At 42.8% G+C, this 19,917-nt stretch overlaps 1 protein-coding gene across 1 annotated transcript in view; it reads right to left on the reverse strand.

Moving 5' to 3' along the window:
- Window positions 1-13,287: 13,287 nt before the first annotated feature.
- The window catches only part of LOC135519914 (tomoregulin-2-like), a 202,277-nt gene continuing 195,647 nt past the window's right edge, over window positions 13,288-19,917 (reverse strand). The window contains exons 9-10 of the mRNA XM_064945129.1: window positions 16,098-16,256; window positions 13,288-13,618 (exon numbers count right to left, since the gene is read on the reverse strand). Coding sequence (XP_064801201.1) covers window positions 13,522-13,618; window positions 16,098-16,256 — 256 coding nt within the window. The 3' untranslated portion in view covers window positions 13,288-13,521. The remainder of the gene's footprint in view (window positions 13,619-16,097; window positions 16,257-19,917) is intronic.

Here is a 19,917-nt window from a genome sequence, read left to right on the forward strand (position 1 = left end):
AAACATTTTCTGAAAGTCTTGCCTTCTGGAAAAGTGTCAACCATTTATCTTTAACTTGAAAATCTCATACTCTACAACTAGGAGCCAAGTAGCACATTCAACAACAGTGTCTTAACATCTTTAAGATGTAAACAAACATGTTACAACAGGCTGGATGGATTAGGAAAACGTGGTTTTGTCTAACAGTCTTCCTGGGAACTGTAACGGCTGGCTATTGGCCAGCTGCCTTCACCCATGGGCCACTTGGCAAGTTTGGTTGATCAGCAGGTTTTTCATTTTGAATATCATGGAAACCCCGGGCACACCTGTCTTTGTCGAAACTGCAGTAAAAAAAAAAATATATATATACAGGTGTATATATATATATATTCACATGAATTCTAAGAGTGGAGCAAATAAAAAAAATAACTCGGAACAATATGTTGATATAGAAGGAATCAATCTTGACAATAAGTGTCACTGAGAAGGTACAACCTTTGTTGTGGCTTCATCTATTGGCTATTGGAATAACAGAAGACACAGGAGCTTGAGTTGCACTCCCATGTACTGCATCTACTATCCTGCCTTGATGACGAGTCTCGCCCCACCCACCCACAACTATAACTACACTGTAAAAATCAAAAGTCTCAAAACACTCTGAAAAGATCTGGTGTTTCGGAGGGTGTTTGAAAATAAACCCAATGTACTGTAAATGTTGTAATGCACAGAATGTCTTTTTGTGTCTTTAAGCGTGCTGTGAAAACCCTTTTGGAGGGTTTCAGCACATGTATAAGCAGCATCAAAACACCAAAACAATTTCTCACACAATCAATGGTTTAGAAATGCAAATAGAGTATAGCCTAAATATTGAAAATAAGGGGCTATGGAGATTTTTTTTGGGGGGGGTGGAACTCCACCCCAAAAAGTTCAATGCTTTATTTAAGACAGCTGAGAAACAGGAGGAGCAATAAGATGGTACATTTCATTGGAATTTTACACACTCAACCACACTAACTGACTGACTCACATGTGACTGACTGACTCATGTACAAATAATATTGAGTAGTTATTTATGATGCAAGGTCATTTGTAGATCAGCCAGGCTTGACTCACCTTTAACGTCCGATGCAACGTCAAACGCACCCTGTGAGAGGTCAGTCTGACGTCAATCAATCAAATGTATTTATAATGCACCTTTTACACCAGCAGTTGTCACAAAGTGCTTATACAGAAACTCAGCCTAAAACTCCAAAGAGCAAGGAATGCAGATGTTGAAGCACGGTGGCTCGGACAAACTCCCTAAAAAGACAGGAACCTTGGAAGAAACTTAGAGAAGAACCAGGCTCTGAGTGGTGGCCAGTCCTCTTCTGGCTGTTCCAGGTGGAGATTGTAAGAGTACATAGCCATTAAGGCCAGAAGTTCTTCAAGATGTTAAAATGTTCATAGATGACCAGCAGGGTCAAATAATAATCACAGTGCTTAGGTGGTTAGTGCAACAGGTCAGCACCTCAGGCGTAAATGTCAGTTGGCTTTTCATAGCCGAGCATTCCGAGAGAGAGAGAAAGAGGTACAGCAGGTCCAGGACAAAGTAGCATGTCAGGATTCAATAACCAAAGGCAGAACAGCAGAAACGGGATCAGCAGCATGAACAGGTGGACTGAGGCAAATTAATGTTCCTTTCATTTGATGACTGTGCTGCCATCCTGTTAGAAGGTAACAGATTATTTTATTACAATGGTTAAGTAGGATTTTCATGGTGTTCAATGGTGTTATTTGCCCCCTAGTTTTATTTTTTATTTTACCTTTATTTTACTAGGCAAGTCAGTTAAGAACAAATTCTTATTTTCAATGACGGCCTAGGAACAGTGGGTTTACTGCCTGTTCAGGGGCAGAACAACAGATTTTGTACCTTGTCAGCTCAGGGATTTGAACTTGCAACCTTTCGGTTACTAGTCCAATGCTCTAACCACTAGGCTACCTGGCTACCGTGCTTTCTGGTACTTAGAAAGATGATGCAAACAGGAAGTACAGAATTTGTTCTGCACACACAGAAGCAGCTACAAACAACGCTACGGTGCAGGTCTTTCAATGTAGTTATTTCTTGTCACGCTTCAGCCTTGGAAAAATATTTGTTTGTAAATTCGATTCAAGCATTTAGCTAATGATGATAATCTTGTTATTGATAGAGTTGCTTACATATCAATGTTGGTTTCATATACTCACAAATTGCAATGCCTTTAATGTATGTCGTTAGCTGTATTCCTTTGCTCATGCGTCATGCAAACGAATTGTAAAATATACAATACTGTAGTTTTGTTACTGTTTCTAGTGTAATATGCTTTGTTATTCTACATAGATGGTTGTATATTATTAGAGTAATGAAAGGAGCCAATTACCATATGGTTAACTATTAGCTATATGGTTCGGCATCATGCCAGATGCATGGTACCTTAGCGCGTGCTTTGTATTTATGCAACTTCAAATGTTTAATGTACAGCTACAGTATGTCGGTGTGAATTGAATACTAAAGTATATTATTTTCTGTATTTTGCAGTTTCACAACATAAACGTTTTCAATATATTCATTCAAGAAAAGTCACGCCTTGGGAGTTAGTTGTTAGCTATCTGTCTCGTTTTGCATGGGAACGCAACTCAAGGGCAGAATAATGACATTCTGAAAGATGTCTTTAATAATCACATCTTCCAGCACACATGGGATAGAAATTATGGAAATGTAATGTTCAGTCAATTTTAATGGGTAGTGCAAGTCAATAGCAGTCAGTGCCGTTTCAGGACAAGTTTGTTTTTTTCATGAACATGGCCTTTTTTTCTATTACATTTTTCTATTACATTTTTCCCTTCTGTCATTGTGGGAAGTTGTCTTTGTTAGGGCTACTGTAGCCCTTGTAAGCTTCACAGTCGTTTTTGTTATTTCTTGTTTTGTTGGCGACATTTTAACAAATAAAAGAAAATGTACGCTGACCACGCTGCACCTTGGTCTTCCTTGAACGACGGCTGTAACAGGTTGTGAGAAAATGTTGAGGTGCCTTGCACACCCTTGCCTGCATCTAGCTGATATAGGGGGTAATCATTTGTTTCTATTGGACAAATTCAGGTATGTTTATCTTGTTTTATTCCGTTGAAGAAAAGTTTTTCAACAGAATCAGCAGAATAAATACACCCCTGATCACACGTAAACACAGTTCACTTTCATAACAGGCACGTTGTATTCCTTCCACATCTATTTGCTCTCCGCCTCTCACCTTTTCCCTTTGTCGCTTGTGGACATCAATGAACAACACATCAGTTGTGTGACCAGGGGAAAGCCAAGGCTTGTTCCAAGCCAAGCCATATCATAACTGCTACCCACAGCTTACATTGCCGTTACCGTATTAGCTAAAGTAACATCATAGTCAATATAGCTAATAGAACTAACGCATTAGTAAACCTGCTATAATCATGCAGTAACGTTACAGTGTACAGTCAGTAAGCAGTTTACCACTTACAGTGGTGGGCCTCGATGGAAATAAATTAGTAAAACCAAAAGCTTACCTTGACATGGAAGAGTTCCAGTGTTGTGTTGGATAGTCATAGCCAGCCAGCTAACATATCATCCCTCTGTTTGAGCAGGGTGTTTGAGTAGGCTAAACTAGCTAGCTGCATTTGCTAGATAATAATCATGCTGTAAGTAAAAACTGAAAGTGAAAAAAAATGATTACATCTCTCTCTGTATCTCTCTTGCTTCTCCTTCATTTTGGAAGAAATGCATTTATTCAACTATTGTCTTTATCTTTGAGTCAACTATTTACCACATTTTATATACTGCAGTGCTAGCTAGCTGTATCTTTTGCTTTCAGGACTAGATTTATGCTCTGATCCTTTGATTGGGTGGACAAACTGTCAGTTCATGCTTTCAAGGGCTCTGATAGGTTGGAGGACGTCGTTTGTTGTCCTCCAACCTGTCACAATTCCTGGGAAAGTCTATGGAAGGGGTAATTTACAGTACTGTAGGGTACCACATCAAAGGGCAATTTTGAAACAAACATAAAAACTGTACAACACACAGGCAAATACTGACTGGTTTTTCAATGGAATGTATTTCCCATTCAAAGCCATAACCACCATGACTAAATCCCTGTTTGTACCTGATGCTAACATGCGTCCTTTGTCCTGATCTTGTCCACATTCTAATTGTGCCTACATTTTCAGAAATGCATCTACACATGGTCATAAAATGTCTCTTATCTGTCCACTTGGTCCATATTGTGACCTAATTTCTTGATCTCTCCCTTGTATGCAAATTCTTTGAGAGATATTTTTTCAAACTAATATTCATAAATACAGTATTGATGGCCTGAGTCAATGGTGCCATCTGTTAATGATTTTAGAGGGCTGGATAATGATGATTTAAAAGGTTTTGCCGGATACTTCCGGCACCGACAGAGATGGCCGCCTCGCTTCGCGTTCCTAGGAAACTATACAGTTTTTTGTTTTTTTACGTGTTATTTCTTACATTGGTACCCCAGGTCATCTTAGGTTTCATTACATACAGTCGGGAAAAACTGCTGAATATAAGAGCAACGTCAACTCACCATCAGTACGACCAGGAATATGACTTTCCCGAAGCGGATCCTGTGTTCTGCCTTCCACCCAGGTCAACGGAATGGATCCCATTCTGCGACCCAAAACAAAGACCTCGTAAAAGAGGGAAATGTAGCGGCCTTCTGGTCAGGCTCCGGAGACGGGCATATCGTAGCATACTACTCACCAATGTCCAGTCTCTTGACAACAAGGTTGATAAAATCCGAGCAAGGGTAGCATTCCAGAGGGACATCATAAACTGTAACGTTCTTTGCTTCACAGAAACATGGCTCACTCGAGAGACGCTAACGGATCGGTGCCGCCAGCTGGTTTCTTAACGCATCGCGCCGACAGAAACAAACATCTTTCTGGTAAGAAGAGGTGCGGGGGCGTATGCCTTATGATTAACGAGACGTGGTGTGACCACAACAACATACAGGAACTCAAGTCCTTCTGTTCACCTGAATTAGAATTCCTCACAATCAAATGTTTCTGCATTATCTACCAAGGGAATCCTCTTCGATTATAATCACAGCAGTATATATTCCCCCCCCAAGCAGACACATCAATGGTCCTGAACTAACTTTATTTGACTCTTTGCAAACTGGAAACCACATATCCTGAGGTTGCATTCATTGTAGCTGGGGATTTTAACAAGGCTAATCTAAAAATAAGACTCCCTAAATTGTATCAGCATATCGATTGCGCAACCAGGGCTGGTAAAACCTTGGATCATTGCTATTCTACCTTCCGAGACGCATATAAGGCCCTCCCTAAGCCATTCTTTCAGAAAAGCTCACCACGACTCCATTTTGTTGCTTCCTGCCTACAGAGAGAAACTAAAACAAGAAGCTCCCGTGCTCAGATCTGTTCAACGCTGGTCCGACCAATCTGATTCCACGCTTCAAGACTGCTTCATTGACGTGGGTTGGGATATGTTCCGCATTGCGTCCAACAACAACATTGACGAATACACTGTTTTGGTGAGCGAGTTCATTAGAAAGTGCATTGATTATGTTGTTCCCATAGCAACGATTAAAACATTCCCAAACCAGAAACCGTGGATAGATGGCAGCATTTGCGTAAAACTGAAAGCGCGAACCACTGCTTTTAACCAGGGAAAGGTGACTGGAAACATGACCGAATAAAAACAGTGTAGCTATTCCCTCCGCAAGGCAATCTAACAAGCTAAGCGTCAGTATAGAGACAAAGTAGAGTCACAATTCAACGGCTCAGACACAAGAGGTATGTGGCAGAGTCTACAGTCAATCACAGATTACAAAAAGAAAACCAGCCCCGTCACGGACCAGGATGTCTTGCTAACAGGCAGACTAAATAATTTTTTTGCCCGCTTTGAGGACAATACAGTGCCACTGACACGGCCAGCTACCAAAACCTGCGGACTCTCCTTCACTGCAGCCGAGGTGAGGAAAACATTTAAACGTGTTAACCCTCGCAAGGCTGCAAGCCCAGACGGCATCCCCATATGCTTCAAGAGGACCACCATTGTTCCTGTTTCCAAGAAAGCTAAGGTAACTGAGCTAAACGACTACCGCCCCGTAGCACTCACTTCCGTCATCATGAAGTGCTTTGAGAGACTAGTCAAGGACCATATCACCTCCACCCCACCCTAGACCCACTCTAATTTGCTTACCGTCTAAATAGGTCCACAGACGATGCAATCTCAACCACATTGCACACTGCCCTAACCCATCTGGACAAGAGGAATACCTATGTGAGAATGCTGTTGATCGACTACAGCTCAGCATTTAACACCATAGTACCCTCCAAACTCGTCATCAAGTTCGAGACCCTGGGTCTCGACCCCGCCCTGTGCAACTGGGTACTGGCCTTCCTGACGGGCCACCCCCAGGTGGTGAGGGTAGGTAACAACATCTCCACCCCGCTGATCCTCAACACTGGGGCCCCACAAGGGTGCGTTCTGAGCCCTTTCCTGTACTCCCTGTTCACCCATGACTGCATGGCCATGCACGCATCCAACTCAATCATCAAGTTTGTGGACGACACTACAGTGGTAGGCTTGATTACCAACAACGACGAGAAGGCCTACAGGGAGGAGGTGAGGGCCCTCGGAGTGTGGTGTCAGGAAAATAACCTCACACTCAACGTCAACAAAACAAAGGAGATGATTGTGGACTTCAGGAAACAGCAGAGGGAGCACCCCCCTATCCACATCGATGGGACAGTAGTGGAGAGGGTAGTAAGTTTTAAGTTCCCCGGCGTACACATCACGGACAAACTGAAATGGTCCACCCACACAGATAGTGTTGTGAAGAAAGCGCAGCTGCGCCTCTTCAACCTCAGGAGGCTGAAGAAATTTGGCTTGTCACCAAAAGCACTCACAAACTTCTACAGATGCACAATCGAGAGCATCCTGTCGGGCTGTATCACCGCCTGGTACGGCAACTGCTCCGCCCACAACCGTAAGGCTCTCCAGAGGGTAGTGAGGTCTGCACAACGCATCAACGGGGGGAAACTACCTGCCCTCCAGGACACCTACACCACCCGATGTTACAGGAAGGCCATAAAGATCATCAAGGACAACAACCACCCGAGTCACTACCTGTTCACCCCACTATCATCCAGAAGGCGAGGTCAGTACAGGTGCTTCAAAGCAGGGACCGAGAGACTGAAAATCAGCTTCTATCTCAAGGCCATCAGACTGTTAAACAGCCACCACTAACATTGAGTGGCTGCTGCCACCACACTGACTCAACTCCAGCCACTTTAATAATGGGAATGGATGGAAATTGGTAAAATATATCACTAGCCACTTTAAACAATGCTACTTAATATAATGTTTAAATACCCTACATTACTCATCTCATATGTATATGTATATACTGTACCCTATATCATCTACTGCATCTTTATGTAATACATGTATCACTAGCCACTTTAAACTATGCCACTTTGTTTACATACCCTACATTACTCATCTCATATGTATATACTGTACTCAATACCATCTACTGCATCTTGCCTATGCCGTTCTGTACCATTACTCATTCATATATATTTATTCTTTATCCCTTTATACACTTGTGTGTATAAGGTAGTAGTTTTGGAATTGTTAGGTTAGATTACTCGTTGGTTAATACTGCATTGTCGGAACTAGAAGCAAAAGCATTTCGCTACACTCGCATTAACATCTGCTAACCATGTGTATGTGACAAATTAATTTGATTTGATTTGACTGTCAAGATCTGTCTGATCCAGACACAATGCTTGCCTGATTACCTCTGGAGGTGTTCAGAAAGATCAGATCACGATCAGATAAAAATGCATTAATAGTCTACACCTGTCTTAAAATGTGGGCACAATCAGAATGTGGACAATTTCAGGACAAAGGACGCATGTTAGCACCATGTTTTATGCTGCTAAAATGTCGTGCTGCTGCCATGTTGTGTTGCTACCATGCTGTATGTCTTAGGTCTCTCTTTATGTAGTGTTGTGTTGTCTCTCTTGTCGTGATGTGTTAAAAAAAATGTTTTATCCCCAGTCCCCGCAGGAGGCTTTTTGCCTTTTGGTAAAGGCACATACCAATCTAACATTTCTCAGAGACATTATCTCCCTATCCCTAAAATAGAATGTTAGGAACAATCCCATCCTATGTGTAAAATGCTACATTCCACGACAATCATTACAATCAATAATTGATGTAACCTGTGAAGAGGACACACATCTAATTCAACACTGTTGACCTTCCTGAAATGAAAGCTAACAACATAAAGTTGTGGAATCCTGGTCCCGGAATGATAACATTCCCATTGCGCATATTTGGTCGCGCATGCAGACATTCAGAGTTTCCTGCTCCTCCCTTACCCCCCCCATCTGAAAAAATTAGGGGAGAGGACAGGAAGAGAGGACTCCACACGCTCGGCTGTGGGCTGAACTGGGAAGTGCCTCCCCCCCTCACACCTCCTCTCCGTTGTCACAATCTCCGTGGAATTTGTGTGGAATCCTGTAGTCTGGCAGTGTAGCCTTTGGGTGACCCTGACATTGACCACAACTCCTCCTGGTCAGCTCAGTTCAACTGTAAACATAACAGAACCATATTGAAAATGTCTTGTCAGTGGTGTGTACAATTCAAAATTAAAGACTTTTCAACTTACCTGTATGGTATTTTAAATCTGTCAGCTGGACATGTGTATATCATTTTTATTTATTTATTTTATTTCACCTTTATTTAACCAGGTAGGCAAGTTGAGAACAAGTTCTCATTTACAATTGCGACCTGGCCAAGATAAAGCAAAGCAGTTCGACACATACAACGACACAGAGTTACACATGGAGCAAAACAAACATACAGTCAATAATACAGTATAAACAAGTCTATATACGATGTGAACAAATGAGGTGAGATAAGGGAGGTAAAGGCAGAAAAGGCCATGGTGGCAAAGTAAATGCAATATAGCAAGTAAAACACTGGAATGGTAGATTTGCAATGGAAGAATGTGCAAAGTAGAAATAAAAATAATGGGGTGCAAAGGAGCAAAATAAATAAATTAAATACAGTAGGGAAAGAGGTAGTTGTTTGGGCTAAAATATAGGTGGGCTATGTACAGGCGCAGTAATCTGTGAGCTGCTCTGACAGTTGGTGCTTAAAGCTAGTGAGCGAGATAAGTGTTTCCAGTTTCAGCGCTTTTTGTAGTTCGTTCCAGTCATTGGCAGCAGAGAACTGGAAGGAGAGGCGGCCAAAGAAAGAATTGGTTTTGGGGGTGACTAGAGAGATATACCTGCTGGAGCGTGTGCTACAGGTGGGAGATGCTATGGTGACCAGCGAGCTGAGATAAGGGGAGACTTTACCTAGCAGGGTCTTGTAGATGACATGGAGCCAGTGGGTTTGGCGACGAGTATGAAGCGAGTGCCAGCCAACGAGAGCGTACAGGTCGCAATGGTGGGTAGTATATGGGGCTTTGGTGACAAAACGGATTGCACTGTGATAATCTGCATCCAATTTGTTGAGTAGGGTATTGGAGGCTATTTTGTAAATGACATTGCCAAAGTCGAGGATTGGTAGGATGGTCAGTTTTACAAGGGTATGTTTGGCAGCATGAGTGAAAGATGCTTTGTTGCGAAATAGGAAGCCAATTCTAGATTTAACTTTGGATTGGAGATATTTGATATGGGTCTGGAAGGAGAGTTTACAGTCTAACCAGACACCTAAGTATTTGTTGTTGTCCACGTATTCTAAATCAGAGCCGTCCAGAGTAGTGATGTTGGACATGCGGGTAGGAACGGGTAGCGATCGGTTGAAGAGCATGCGGCAGGGTAGCCTAGTGGTTAGAGTGTTGGACTTGTAACCAGAAGGTTGCAAGTTCAAACCCCTGAGCTGACAAGGTACAAATCTGCCGTTCTGCCCCTGAACAGGCAGTTAACCCACTGTTCCTAGGCCCTCATTGAAAATAAGAATTTGTTCTTAACTGACTTGCCTGGTTAAATAAAGGTAAAATAATTTTTTATTTTTATTTTTACTTGTATTTAAAAGCAATTGGAGGCCACGGAAGGAGAGTTGTATGGCATTGAAGCTTGCCTGGAGGGTTGTTAACACAGTGTCCAAAGAAGGGCCAGAATTATACAGAATGGTGTCGTCTGCGTAGAGGTGGATCAGAGACTCACCAGCAGCAAGAGCGACCTCATTGATGTATACAGAGAAGAGAGTCGGTCCAAGAATTGAACCCTGTGGCACCCCCATAGAGACTGCCAGAGGTCCAGACAGCAGACCCTCCGATTTGAAACACTGAACTCTATCAGAGAAGTAGTTGGTGAACCAGGCGAGGCAATAATTTGAGACACAAGGCTGTTGAGTTCAGTAGGACAGAACTCTGCAGGCTATCTTTGCAGTAGATTGCAACACCGTCCCCTTTGGCAGTTCTATCTTGTCTGAAAAGGTTGTAGTTTGGAATTAAAATTTCAGAATTTTTGGTAGTCTTCCTAAGCCAGGATTCAGACACAGCTAGAACATCCGGGTTGGCAGAGTGTGCTAAAGCAGTGAATAGAACAAAATTAGGGAGGAGGCTTCTAATTTTAACATGCATGAAACCAAGGCTATTACGGTTACAGAAGTCGTCAAAAGAGAGCGCCTGGGGAATAGGAGTGGAGCAAGGCACTGTAGGGCCTGGATTCACCTCTACATCACCAGAGGAACAGAGGAGGAGTAGAATAAGGGTGCGGCTGAAAGCAATAAGAATTGGTCGTCTAGAACGTCTGGAACAAAGATTAAAAGAAGGTTTCTGGGGGCTATAAAATAGCATCAAGGTATAATGTACAGACAAAGGTATGGTAGGATGTGAATACAGTGGAGGTAAACCTAGGTATTGAGTGATGAAGAGAGAGATATTGTCTCTAGAAACATCATTGAAACCAGGAGATGTCATTGCATGTGTGGGTGGTGGAACTAATAGGTTGGATAAGGTATTGTGAGCAGGACTAGAGGCTCTACAGTGAAATAAGCCAATAAGCACTAACCAGAACAGCAAGGACAAGGCATATTGACATTAAGGAGAGGCATGCTTAGTCAAGTGATCAAAAGGGTCCAGAGTGGAGAGGTTGGTTGGGGGTCACGGCGATGGATGGACGTCTGTTATTAGCCACCTCTTGCGTTCCGTCAGTAGATTAGTGGGGTTCGGTGTGGTAGAGGGGACCAATCCAAATCACACAACAACAACAAAAATAAAAACAATAGATATAGCTAGAGGCCCAGAAGAAGAAAAAAATAACAATAACAATAAAAATAAATGAAGAAATTGTCCGATTATCTATTCAGATAGCAGCCGATAAGACAGCTAATGGCTAGCAGGCCGCAACGTCGGCAGTTCAGCCGTGAAGGCCCGACAGGGCTCCGCGCAGGCAGCAAAATGGGTCCGTACAGGTGACCGCAGCCCAGGAGCGATTGATGGAAACCCTCAGCTGGCTAGCTCCGGAACAACCGATGCTCGCTCCGGAATCGACGAAAACTCCAACTAGCTTCCGATTAGCTTCTGGATTAGCTTCTGGCTAGCTCCTGGCTAGCTTCTGGCCAGTTTCCGGCCAGCTCCTGACCCAGCTTGTGATTAGCTTCTGGATTAGCTCCTGGCTAGCTTCTGGCAAGCTCCTGGCTAGCTCCTGGCTAGTTTCTTGCTAGCTTCTTGGAGTTTGGAGTTTCTGGCTAGCTTCTTGGATGATTTCAGACTTGAGGTAAATAATACTTTTTTATACTTTTTTATAAATATAAATTGGTGAGGCGGGTTGTAGGAGAGTGTTTTGAGGATGAGTTTATGGAAAATTTAAATTAAAAAATGTATGAAAAAAGTTGTATATATATATATATATATATATATATATATATATATATATATATATATATATATATACGGGACACGACAAGACAAGGACAAATGACGTCTGAACTGCTATGTCATCTTGGAGTATTGGAGTAATTTGTGTGTGTGTGTACCAGTGAAGGCTGCTGAGATGGCTCAAAAAAATGTATGGAATGCCACAAATGGAATGGCATAAACCATGTGTTTTATGTATTTGATACCATTCCACTGATTCCGCTCCAGCCATTACCACGAGCCCGTCCTCCCCAATTTACGTGCCACCAATCTCCTGTGTTGTGGATGTGTTTAACTATACTTGTGGGGAGCCTAAACCGAAAAAAAGGGAGTTTAGGGTTAAGGTTAGAATTAGTGTCAGGGTTAGGGGTTAAAGGTTTCTGTTATAAGTTAGGGTTAAATTAGTTTTTCGGGTTAAGGATAGGTAAGGGTTAGGTTAAGGATATGATTTTATAATAACTTGTGTCCTCCCACAAGGTTAAATAAGTCTGTATGTGTGTGTACGTGTGTGTGTACGCGTGCGCGCGTGTGTGTGTGTGTGTGGAAAAGACATCACCTGCCAATAGCACATAATTGGCAAGGTACTGATACTGTAACTCAGTTACTGTAACTCAGTTTTCTTTTAGTGGGGTAGACATATGGTAAAATAGCACATCCTTGTGTCAAGTCAGCTCCTCACCATCAATTATGGCCTTCAAGGTCCAAAGTTGTGGAAAGTTCCGATAGAAATATCTTATGTAGAACAAACATGCTTCTCTGACATTTAGAATGAAGAGTCATCATGTATCAACTGTAAGACAAATGTCATGACATTTCTATCTTCAATGTTCCACAACGCTGAAGCTCAGATTTTCTTTTTATAGTTAATTGATCAACTAATTTCACTGATTGCTGGGAAGTTCACTCACCTGCGGCCCACTGGGCCCTGAATTGATGATAGATCCAAAAGTAAAGATCTGAAAATACACATTTCATCTCAGACAAATGTACCTGTTGTCTCTTTCCTCTTAAGAATTAATGTTTCATCTTGAGAGTGACGTTATCTTATCCATAAATGTGAGAATCAACACTCGACAGCAATATTGTAGATCGGCCAAGGTCACTTTTCATGATATAAATTATTTATTTACATTACAGAAAAAAGACCCCACCAAGACAATGTAATAACTATTGGAAATAGACCCAGTAATACATAACCAAACAGAGCTAGTACTGTAGTACCATAGATTCCTCTTAGTGACCTATACCACAGGTGCAAGGCATCACGTGTAGACCCCCTCCCGCCCCAACCCCCTATTGATTCTACCCCTAAAAACAACCAACATTCCCCCACGAACATCAGCTAGCCCACATCTATACCCCCCCCCCCCCATTGTTACCCCCCCAATCCCCATTGTTCAATTCCTCATGATCGGGGTCGGCGAGTTGGGGATTGCGCGACCTCCTAGATGCCGATCTAAGGTCAGTTTTGTCCCCCTCCCACCACCCACTCCCTTGTAGTTAATTCAGGTTGGGATTGTAGGAAAGAAGGGTAAAGCTGATCCTAGATCTGTGTCTATGGTGCAATTTGGACCCAGAGCGGAGCGTGTCTTAGGGTTTCCCCCATTGTGGGGAGGCTCAGTCAGATGAGGCGGGTGGAGGCGCGCATGGTGTTCTCTGAGCTGTAGTGGGTGGCGTTCTGCTTCTGCCGATTGACCCTGTTGCTCCGCGGGCACTTCCTGTCCAGACAGGAAGTGGAGTAGAGGACAGGAGAGGAGAGAGATAGATAAAGAGAGAGACAGAGAGACAGAGACAGAATGCTATGTAATTTGCCCTATGTTCAGTATCCAAGGCCTTGATGGTGAAACTCATTGGGTTTTTTTTAATTATAAAGAAATAGTTCTTATTTATTGAACCCCAGTTGGTTTAGTAGCTGGATTCCTCATATACTTGAAGATACACTAATAAGCCAAGAAGGGCATTGGATTGCTTTAGAAATGCTTGTTATAAAAATAAGATAGCCTTCATTGCCACCTCGTGGAGTGGTTAATGACATGCATGTCCATAGAGAGAAGTGAGAAGTCTAAATAAAAGCTGATCTGTCAACAATATATTACTACCAGATAGCACTTGTTCAATCCAAATAAATAAATCAAGTGGAAGAAATTTGCAAAGTTATTGAGTCTGTAAGAATCTAAAGGACAATGTTCCCTTTAACTGTAGTTAAAGGACTTCAATTTTTAACAAAATATGACTTATAATGCATTGTATTTAGGGCTGTAAAACTAATACAAATGTAAAAAAATCCAATGAACTCGCAGGAGTTTGCTTAAATGTTGCTTAAAGTGAGCTGTAATTAAGATGTTTCATACAAGAAAACAGAAATCCTGATGACTTGATTTTGTCTAATGTAATGGTTAACAAAATTGGGTAAATTGAGAAAGAACACTTTATTTAACCTCAATGTCTATCTGTATAGATTATGCATTTTGGATGTTTTTTGTGTTTTTTTCAACGATTTTAGACAATTTGATTAATGGTGGATTTTTATTTCTTCCACTAAAATTACAAAAGATTAACTTGAGTTTAATGATTAACAGCCCTAATTATATTGCAACTCCTGTTGATTTTTCTACTTCTTTGATACATATGAAATGGTTGGAGCTATTATGTACTTATTCAAAATATTCTGTACCACGTTCTATAATCTATAATGCTGTAAAACTAATACCCCTAGGGATTAATGATGCAAACCATTAAAAGCAGAATTCAGCAATTAACAAAAATTTGATTAAGCAGCATGGAATGGAGAACCTAGGGAGGATCCATTCCCATAATGAGGCACAACTTTGTCTATACACTTTGAACAAAAGGCTTTATAAATGAATGGTTATGTTATATATTCTTCCCGAAATACATAGATTGGTCTTCTGCCTATTCTTTTGAAGATGTTTATCAACTGTACACATAGTATTTTCAAAAATAATAAATTCTAATATATTAAATTATATTTCTGCATTTAGAATACGGGAGAATTATGGGGGTGAGGGTGCTAAATAAATCCAAATGTCTTAGAGGTAGAGAGTCGTAAAATGTGTGTGTGTGTCTCATTTGCTATAGAAGCGATGTGAATTTGTTTAAACTGCATTGAATTCAGAGGTTTATAGGGAAATAAATTAATGTAATTGAGCTTCACAGACAGTCCGTATCTTTCTATCACACTTCTCTCTCTCTCTCATTCTCCGACTCTCCCTCTTCCTTTTCCATATCTCAGTCTACTTTTCTCTGTCTCTCTCTTTCGGGCTCCATCTGTCTTACTCCCTCTAATTCTTTCACTCTCTTCTAATGTCTCCCTCATTCATTTTCTGTTTCTCATTGTTCTCTTTATTTATCATTGATCTTTCTCTTTCACTCTCTCCCCCTGTTCTCTCTCTCTTATTTCTACCTCTGTTTCTCCCTCTCTATTTGGAAGAGTTTCATCTTGGTGAAAGCTTTAAAAACTTTATTAAATGTCATGTTTTGCATAGGTCAGCCAGGGGGCGGAAGGCTGCTGACTGAGTGGCTGAGTGGCAGGGTGTGTGTGGATTGCATGTGTGTGTGTGTGTGTGTGTGTGTGTGTGTGTGTGTGTGTGTGTGTGTGTGTGTGTGTGTTTGTGTGAGAGAGAGAGAGATGTGCACAGTGGGAGCAGAGTTCTTCTCCATCCTCCCTGTGGTGCGAGAGGTAAACAAGATGACCTTTCTGCATTCCCTCCACAGCACCTGAACGTAACCCCCTATGATTGCACTCCCTCTCATCATGACATCCCCAATGTGGAAAATTGATCTCTGTTTGTGTATGTACTGTATACAGTCCTCTGTGGGAGTAGGTGGGCATGCATTTGTGTATAATGTAATGAGGTAATGTAATCTGTTTCCTGTCTCATGGATAGCAGTATGAATATTAGGATGCAATTGCTTTGGGCAAGTGTTTGTGTATGTGTGTGTATGCCCAGCATGTGAAAGTATACGCATAATGGTTGTGTAATGTAGTGGTTCTCAAACTCCTTTGGTTACTCAACCCCCAATCACCCCCTGTGGATGGCCAAGGTTCCCTATGCGTGCTCACACAAGTGTGTGTGCGTGTGTTTGCACAATGTGGTTGTGTATGTGTGCACATGCATGTGTATGCGTGTGTATACTGTATGTGTGTGCATGTGTGTGTTTGTGTGTGTGTCCTACCTGGTAATACAGAGTACCACCACACAGATGATGGCCACCTGCAGAGCTCCGATGATGGAGGCGATGAGGACGTAGCGCAGCTTGCCAGAGCCGGGAACCACGTAGAGCACATTGAACTCCTTAGTGTCACAATGGGGCCCGCTGAAGCCTGAGTGACAGCACACACACACACAAACACACACACACAGGTTGATGTTAGTTTGTGTACATGTATGTGTGTGTGTTTTGTGCATGCGTGCGTGTTGTGTGCAAGTTTGAGGTCACCATAGTTTACAGGCTAATGTGTTTCTGAGGTTACAGGTGTGTGTGTGTCTTTAGACTGTATGTGTTTGAAGTAACTGTAAACTCCTGTTTATACCTGCTGCTAACATGCATCCTCTGTCCTGATTGTGTTCACATCCTGATTGTGCCCACATTTTTTAGACAAGTGTAGACGATCAAAAGACACATTGTGATCTGATTGTGATCAGATCTTTCTGACCACCTCCGGAGCTAATCAGGCACACATTATGTACGGATATACAACAAGTGTAGATGGATCTGGACTGTGAAACCATTGAAATCCTAATTATTCCGCCCTCTAAAATCATTGACAGGAGGCACGATTGACTAATTGACAAGAAATAAATATAATTTTTTAAAGAATATCGATCAAATGATTTGCATATAGGGAGGTCCCAGGAAATCTGGTCACAATTTCGAACACAGTGGGCGGATGAGAGACACATTTTAATGCTACCTGTAGACGCATATCTGATCATGTGGGCACAATCAGAATGTAGGCAAGATTAGGACCAAGGATCAAGTTAGTGCCAGGTATTATCAAGGCTGAGTGTGTGTGTGTGTGTGTGTGTGTGTGTGTGTGTGTGTGTGTGTGTGTGTGTGTGTGTGTGTGTGTGTGTGTGTGTGTGTGTGTGTGTGTGTGTGTGTGTGTAGGAGTTATCTGGAGGACCACTGTCTCTGTGGGCCTGATCTAAAAGCGGTACAATTTAAATCAGTCTATCCTTCTCTATCTTTCTCTGGGGAGGTCATTACCTACCAACACCTGCATCACCCTGCTCTGCTCTGCTCTGCACACACACACACACACACACACACACACACACACACACACACACACACACACACACACACACACACACACACACACACACACACACACACACACCTATGTTTGCTATGCCAGAACAAACGAGTCAGTGGGACAGTCAGTCTACTCTTGCATCCCCTCAACCTTCTCTACTTGTCTCTTTCTCCTTCTATATCTCTCTCTCCTTCTATCTCTCTCTCTCTCGATCATTCTATATATTTCTCTCTCTCCTTCTATATATCCCTCTCTCTCCTTCTATCTCTGTCTCTTTAATTTTCTCAAAACCACCCCTCTCTCCTGTCAAATCAAATCAAATCAAATTTTATTTGTCACATACACATGGTTAGCAGATGTTAATGCGAGTGTAGCGAAATGCTTGTGCTTCTAGTTCCGACAATGCAGTAATAACCAACAAGTAATCTAACTAACAATTCCTAATCTACTGTTTTATACACAGTGTAAGGGGAAAGAATATGTACATAAGGATATATGAATGAGTGATGGTACAGAGCAGCATAGGCAAGATACAGTAGATGGTATCGAGTACAGTATGTGAAGTGAGATGAGTATGTAAACAAGGTGGCATAGTTAAAGTGGCTAGTGATACATGTATTACATAAGGATGCAGTCGATGATATAGAGTACAGTATATACGTATGCATATGAGATGAATAATGTAGGGTAAGTAACATTATATAAGGTAGCATTGTTTAAAGTGGCTAGTGATATATTTACAACATTTCCCATCAATTCCCATTATTAAAGTGGCTGGAGTTGAGTCAGTGTCAGTGTGTAGGCAGCAGCCACTCAATGTTAGTGGTGGCTGTTTAACAGTCTGATGGCCTTGAGATAGAAGCTGTTTTTCAGTCTCTCGGTCCCAGCTTTGATGCACCTGTACTGACCTCGCCTTCTGGATGATAGCGGGGTGAACAGGCAGTGGCTCGGGTGGTAGATGTCCTTGATGATCTCTATGGCCTTCCTGTAACATCGGGTGGTGTAGGTGTCCTGGAGGGCAGGTAGTTTGCCCCCGATGATGCATTGTGCAGACCTCACTACCCTCTGGAGAGCCTTACGGTTGAGGGCGGAGCAGTTGCCGTACCAGGCGGTGATACAGCCCGCCAGGATGCTCTCGATTGTGCATCTGTAGAAGTTTGTGAGTGGTGACAAGCCGAATTTCTTCAGCCTCCTGAGGTTGAAGAGGCGCTGCTGCGCCTTCTTCACAATGCTGTCTGTGTGAGTGGACCAATTCAGTTTGTCTGTGATGTGTATGCCGAGGAACTTAAAACTTGCTACTCTCTCCACTACTGTTCCATCGATGTGGATAGGGGGGTGTTCCCTCTGCTGTTTCCTGAAGTCCACAATCATCTCCTTAGTTTTGTTGACGTTGAGTGTGAGGTTATTTTCCTGACACCACACTCCGAGGGCCCTCACCTCCTCCCTGTAGGCCGTCTCGTCGTTGTTGGTAATCAAGCCTACCACTGTTGTGTCGTCCGCAAACTTGATGATTGAGTTGGAGGCGTGCGTGGCCACGCAGTCGTGGGTGAACAGGGAGTACAGGAGAGGGCTCAGAACGCACCCTTGTGGGGCCCCAGTGTTGAGGATCAGCGGGGAGGAGATGTTGTTACCTATCCTCACCACCTGGGGGCGGCCCGTCAGGAAGTCTAGTACCCAGTTGCACAGGGCGGGGTCGAGACCCAGGGTCTCGAGATTGATGACGAGCTTGGAGGGTACTATGGTGTTGAATGCTGAGCTGTAGTCGATGAACAGCATTCTCACATAGGTATTCCTCTTGTCCAGATGGGTTAGGGCAGTGTGCAGTGTGGTTGAGATTGCATCGTCTGTGGACCTATTTGAGCGGTAAGCAAATTGGAGTGGGTCTAGGGAGTCAGGTAGGGTGGAGGTGATATGGTCCTTGACTAGTCTCTCAAAGCACTTCATGATGACGGAAGTGAGTGCTACGGGGCGGTAGTCGTTTAGCTCAGTTACCTTAGCTTTCTTGGGAACAGGAACGATGGTGGCCCTCTTGAAGCATGTGGGAACAGCAGACTGGTATAGGGATTGATTGAATATGTCCGTAAACACACCAGCCAGCTGGTCTGCGCATGCTCTGAGGGCGCGGCTGGCGATGCCGTCTGGGCCTGCAGCCTTGCGAGGGTTAACACGTTTAAATGTTTTACTCACCTCGGCTGCAGTGAAGGAGAGACCGCATTTTTCCGTTGCAGGCAGTGTCAGTGGCACTGTATTGTCCTCAAAGCGGGCAAAAAAGTTATTTAGTCTGCCTGGGAGCAAGACATCCTGGTCTGTGATTGGGCTGGATTTCTTCCTGTAGTCCGTGATTGACTGTAGACCCTGCCACATGCCTCTTGTGTCTGAGCCGTTGAATTGGGATTCTACTTTGTCTCTGTACTGACGCTTAGCTTGTTTGATAGCCTTACGGAGGGAATAGCTGCATTGTTTGTATTCAGTCATGTTACCAGACACCTTGCCCTGATTGAAAGCAGTGGTTCGCGCTTTCAGTTTCACACAAATGCTGCCATCAATCCAAGGTTTCTGGTTAGGGAATGTTTTAATCGTTGCTATGGGAACGACATCTTCAAAGCACATTCTAATGAACTCGCACACCGAATCAGCGTATTCGTCAATGTTGTTATTTGACGCAATACGAAACATGTCCCAGTCCACGTGATGGAAGCAGTCTTGGAGTGTGGAGTCAGCTTGGTCGGACCAGCG

The sequence above is a fragment of the Oncorhynchus masou genome, chromosome 29, assembly GCF_036934945.1.
Source record: "Oncorhynchus masou masou isolate Uvic2021 chromosome 29, UVic_Omas_1.1, whole genome shotgun sequence".
Classification (NCBI taxonomy): domain Eukaryota; kingdom Metazoa; phylum Chordata; class Actinopteri; order Salmoniformes; family Salmonidae; genus Oncorhynchus; species Oncorhynchus masou.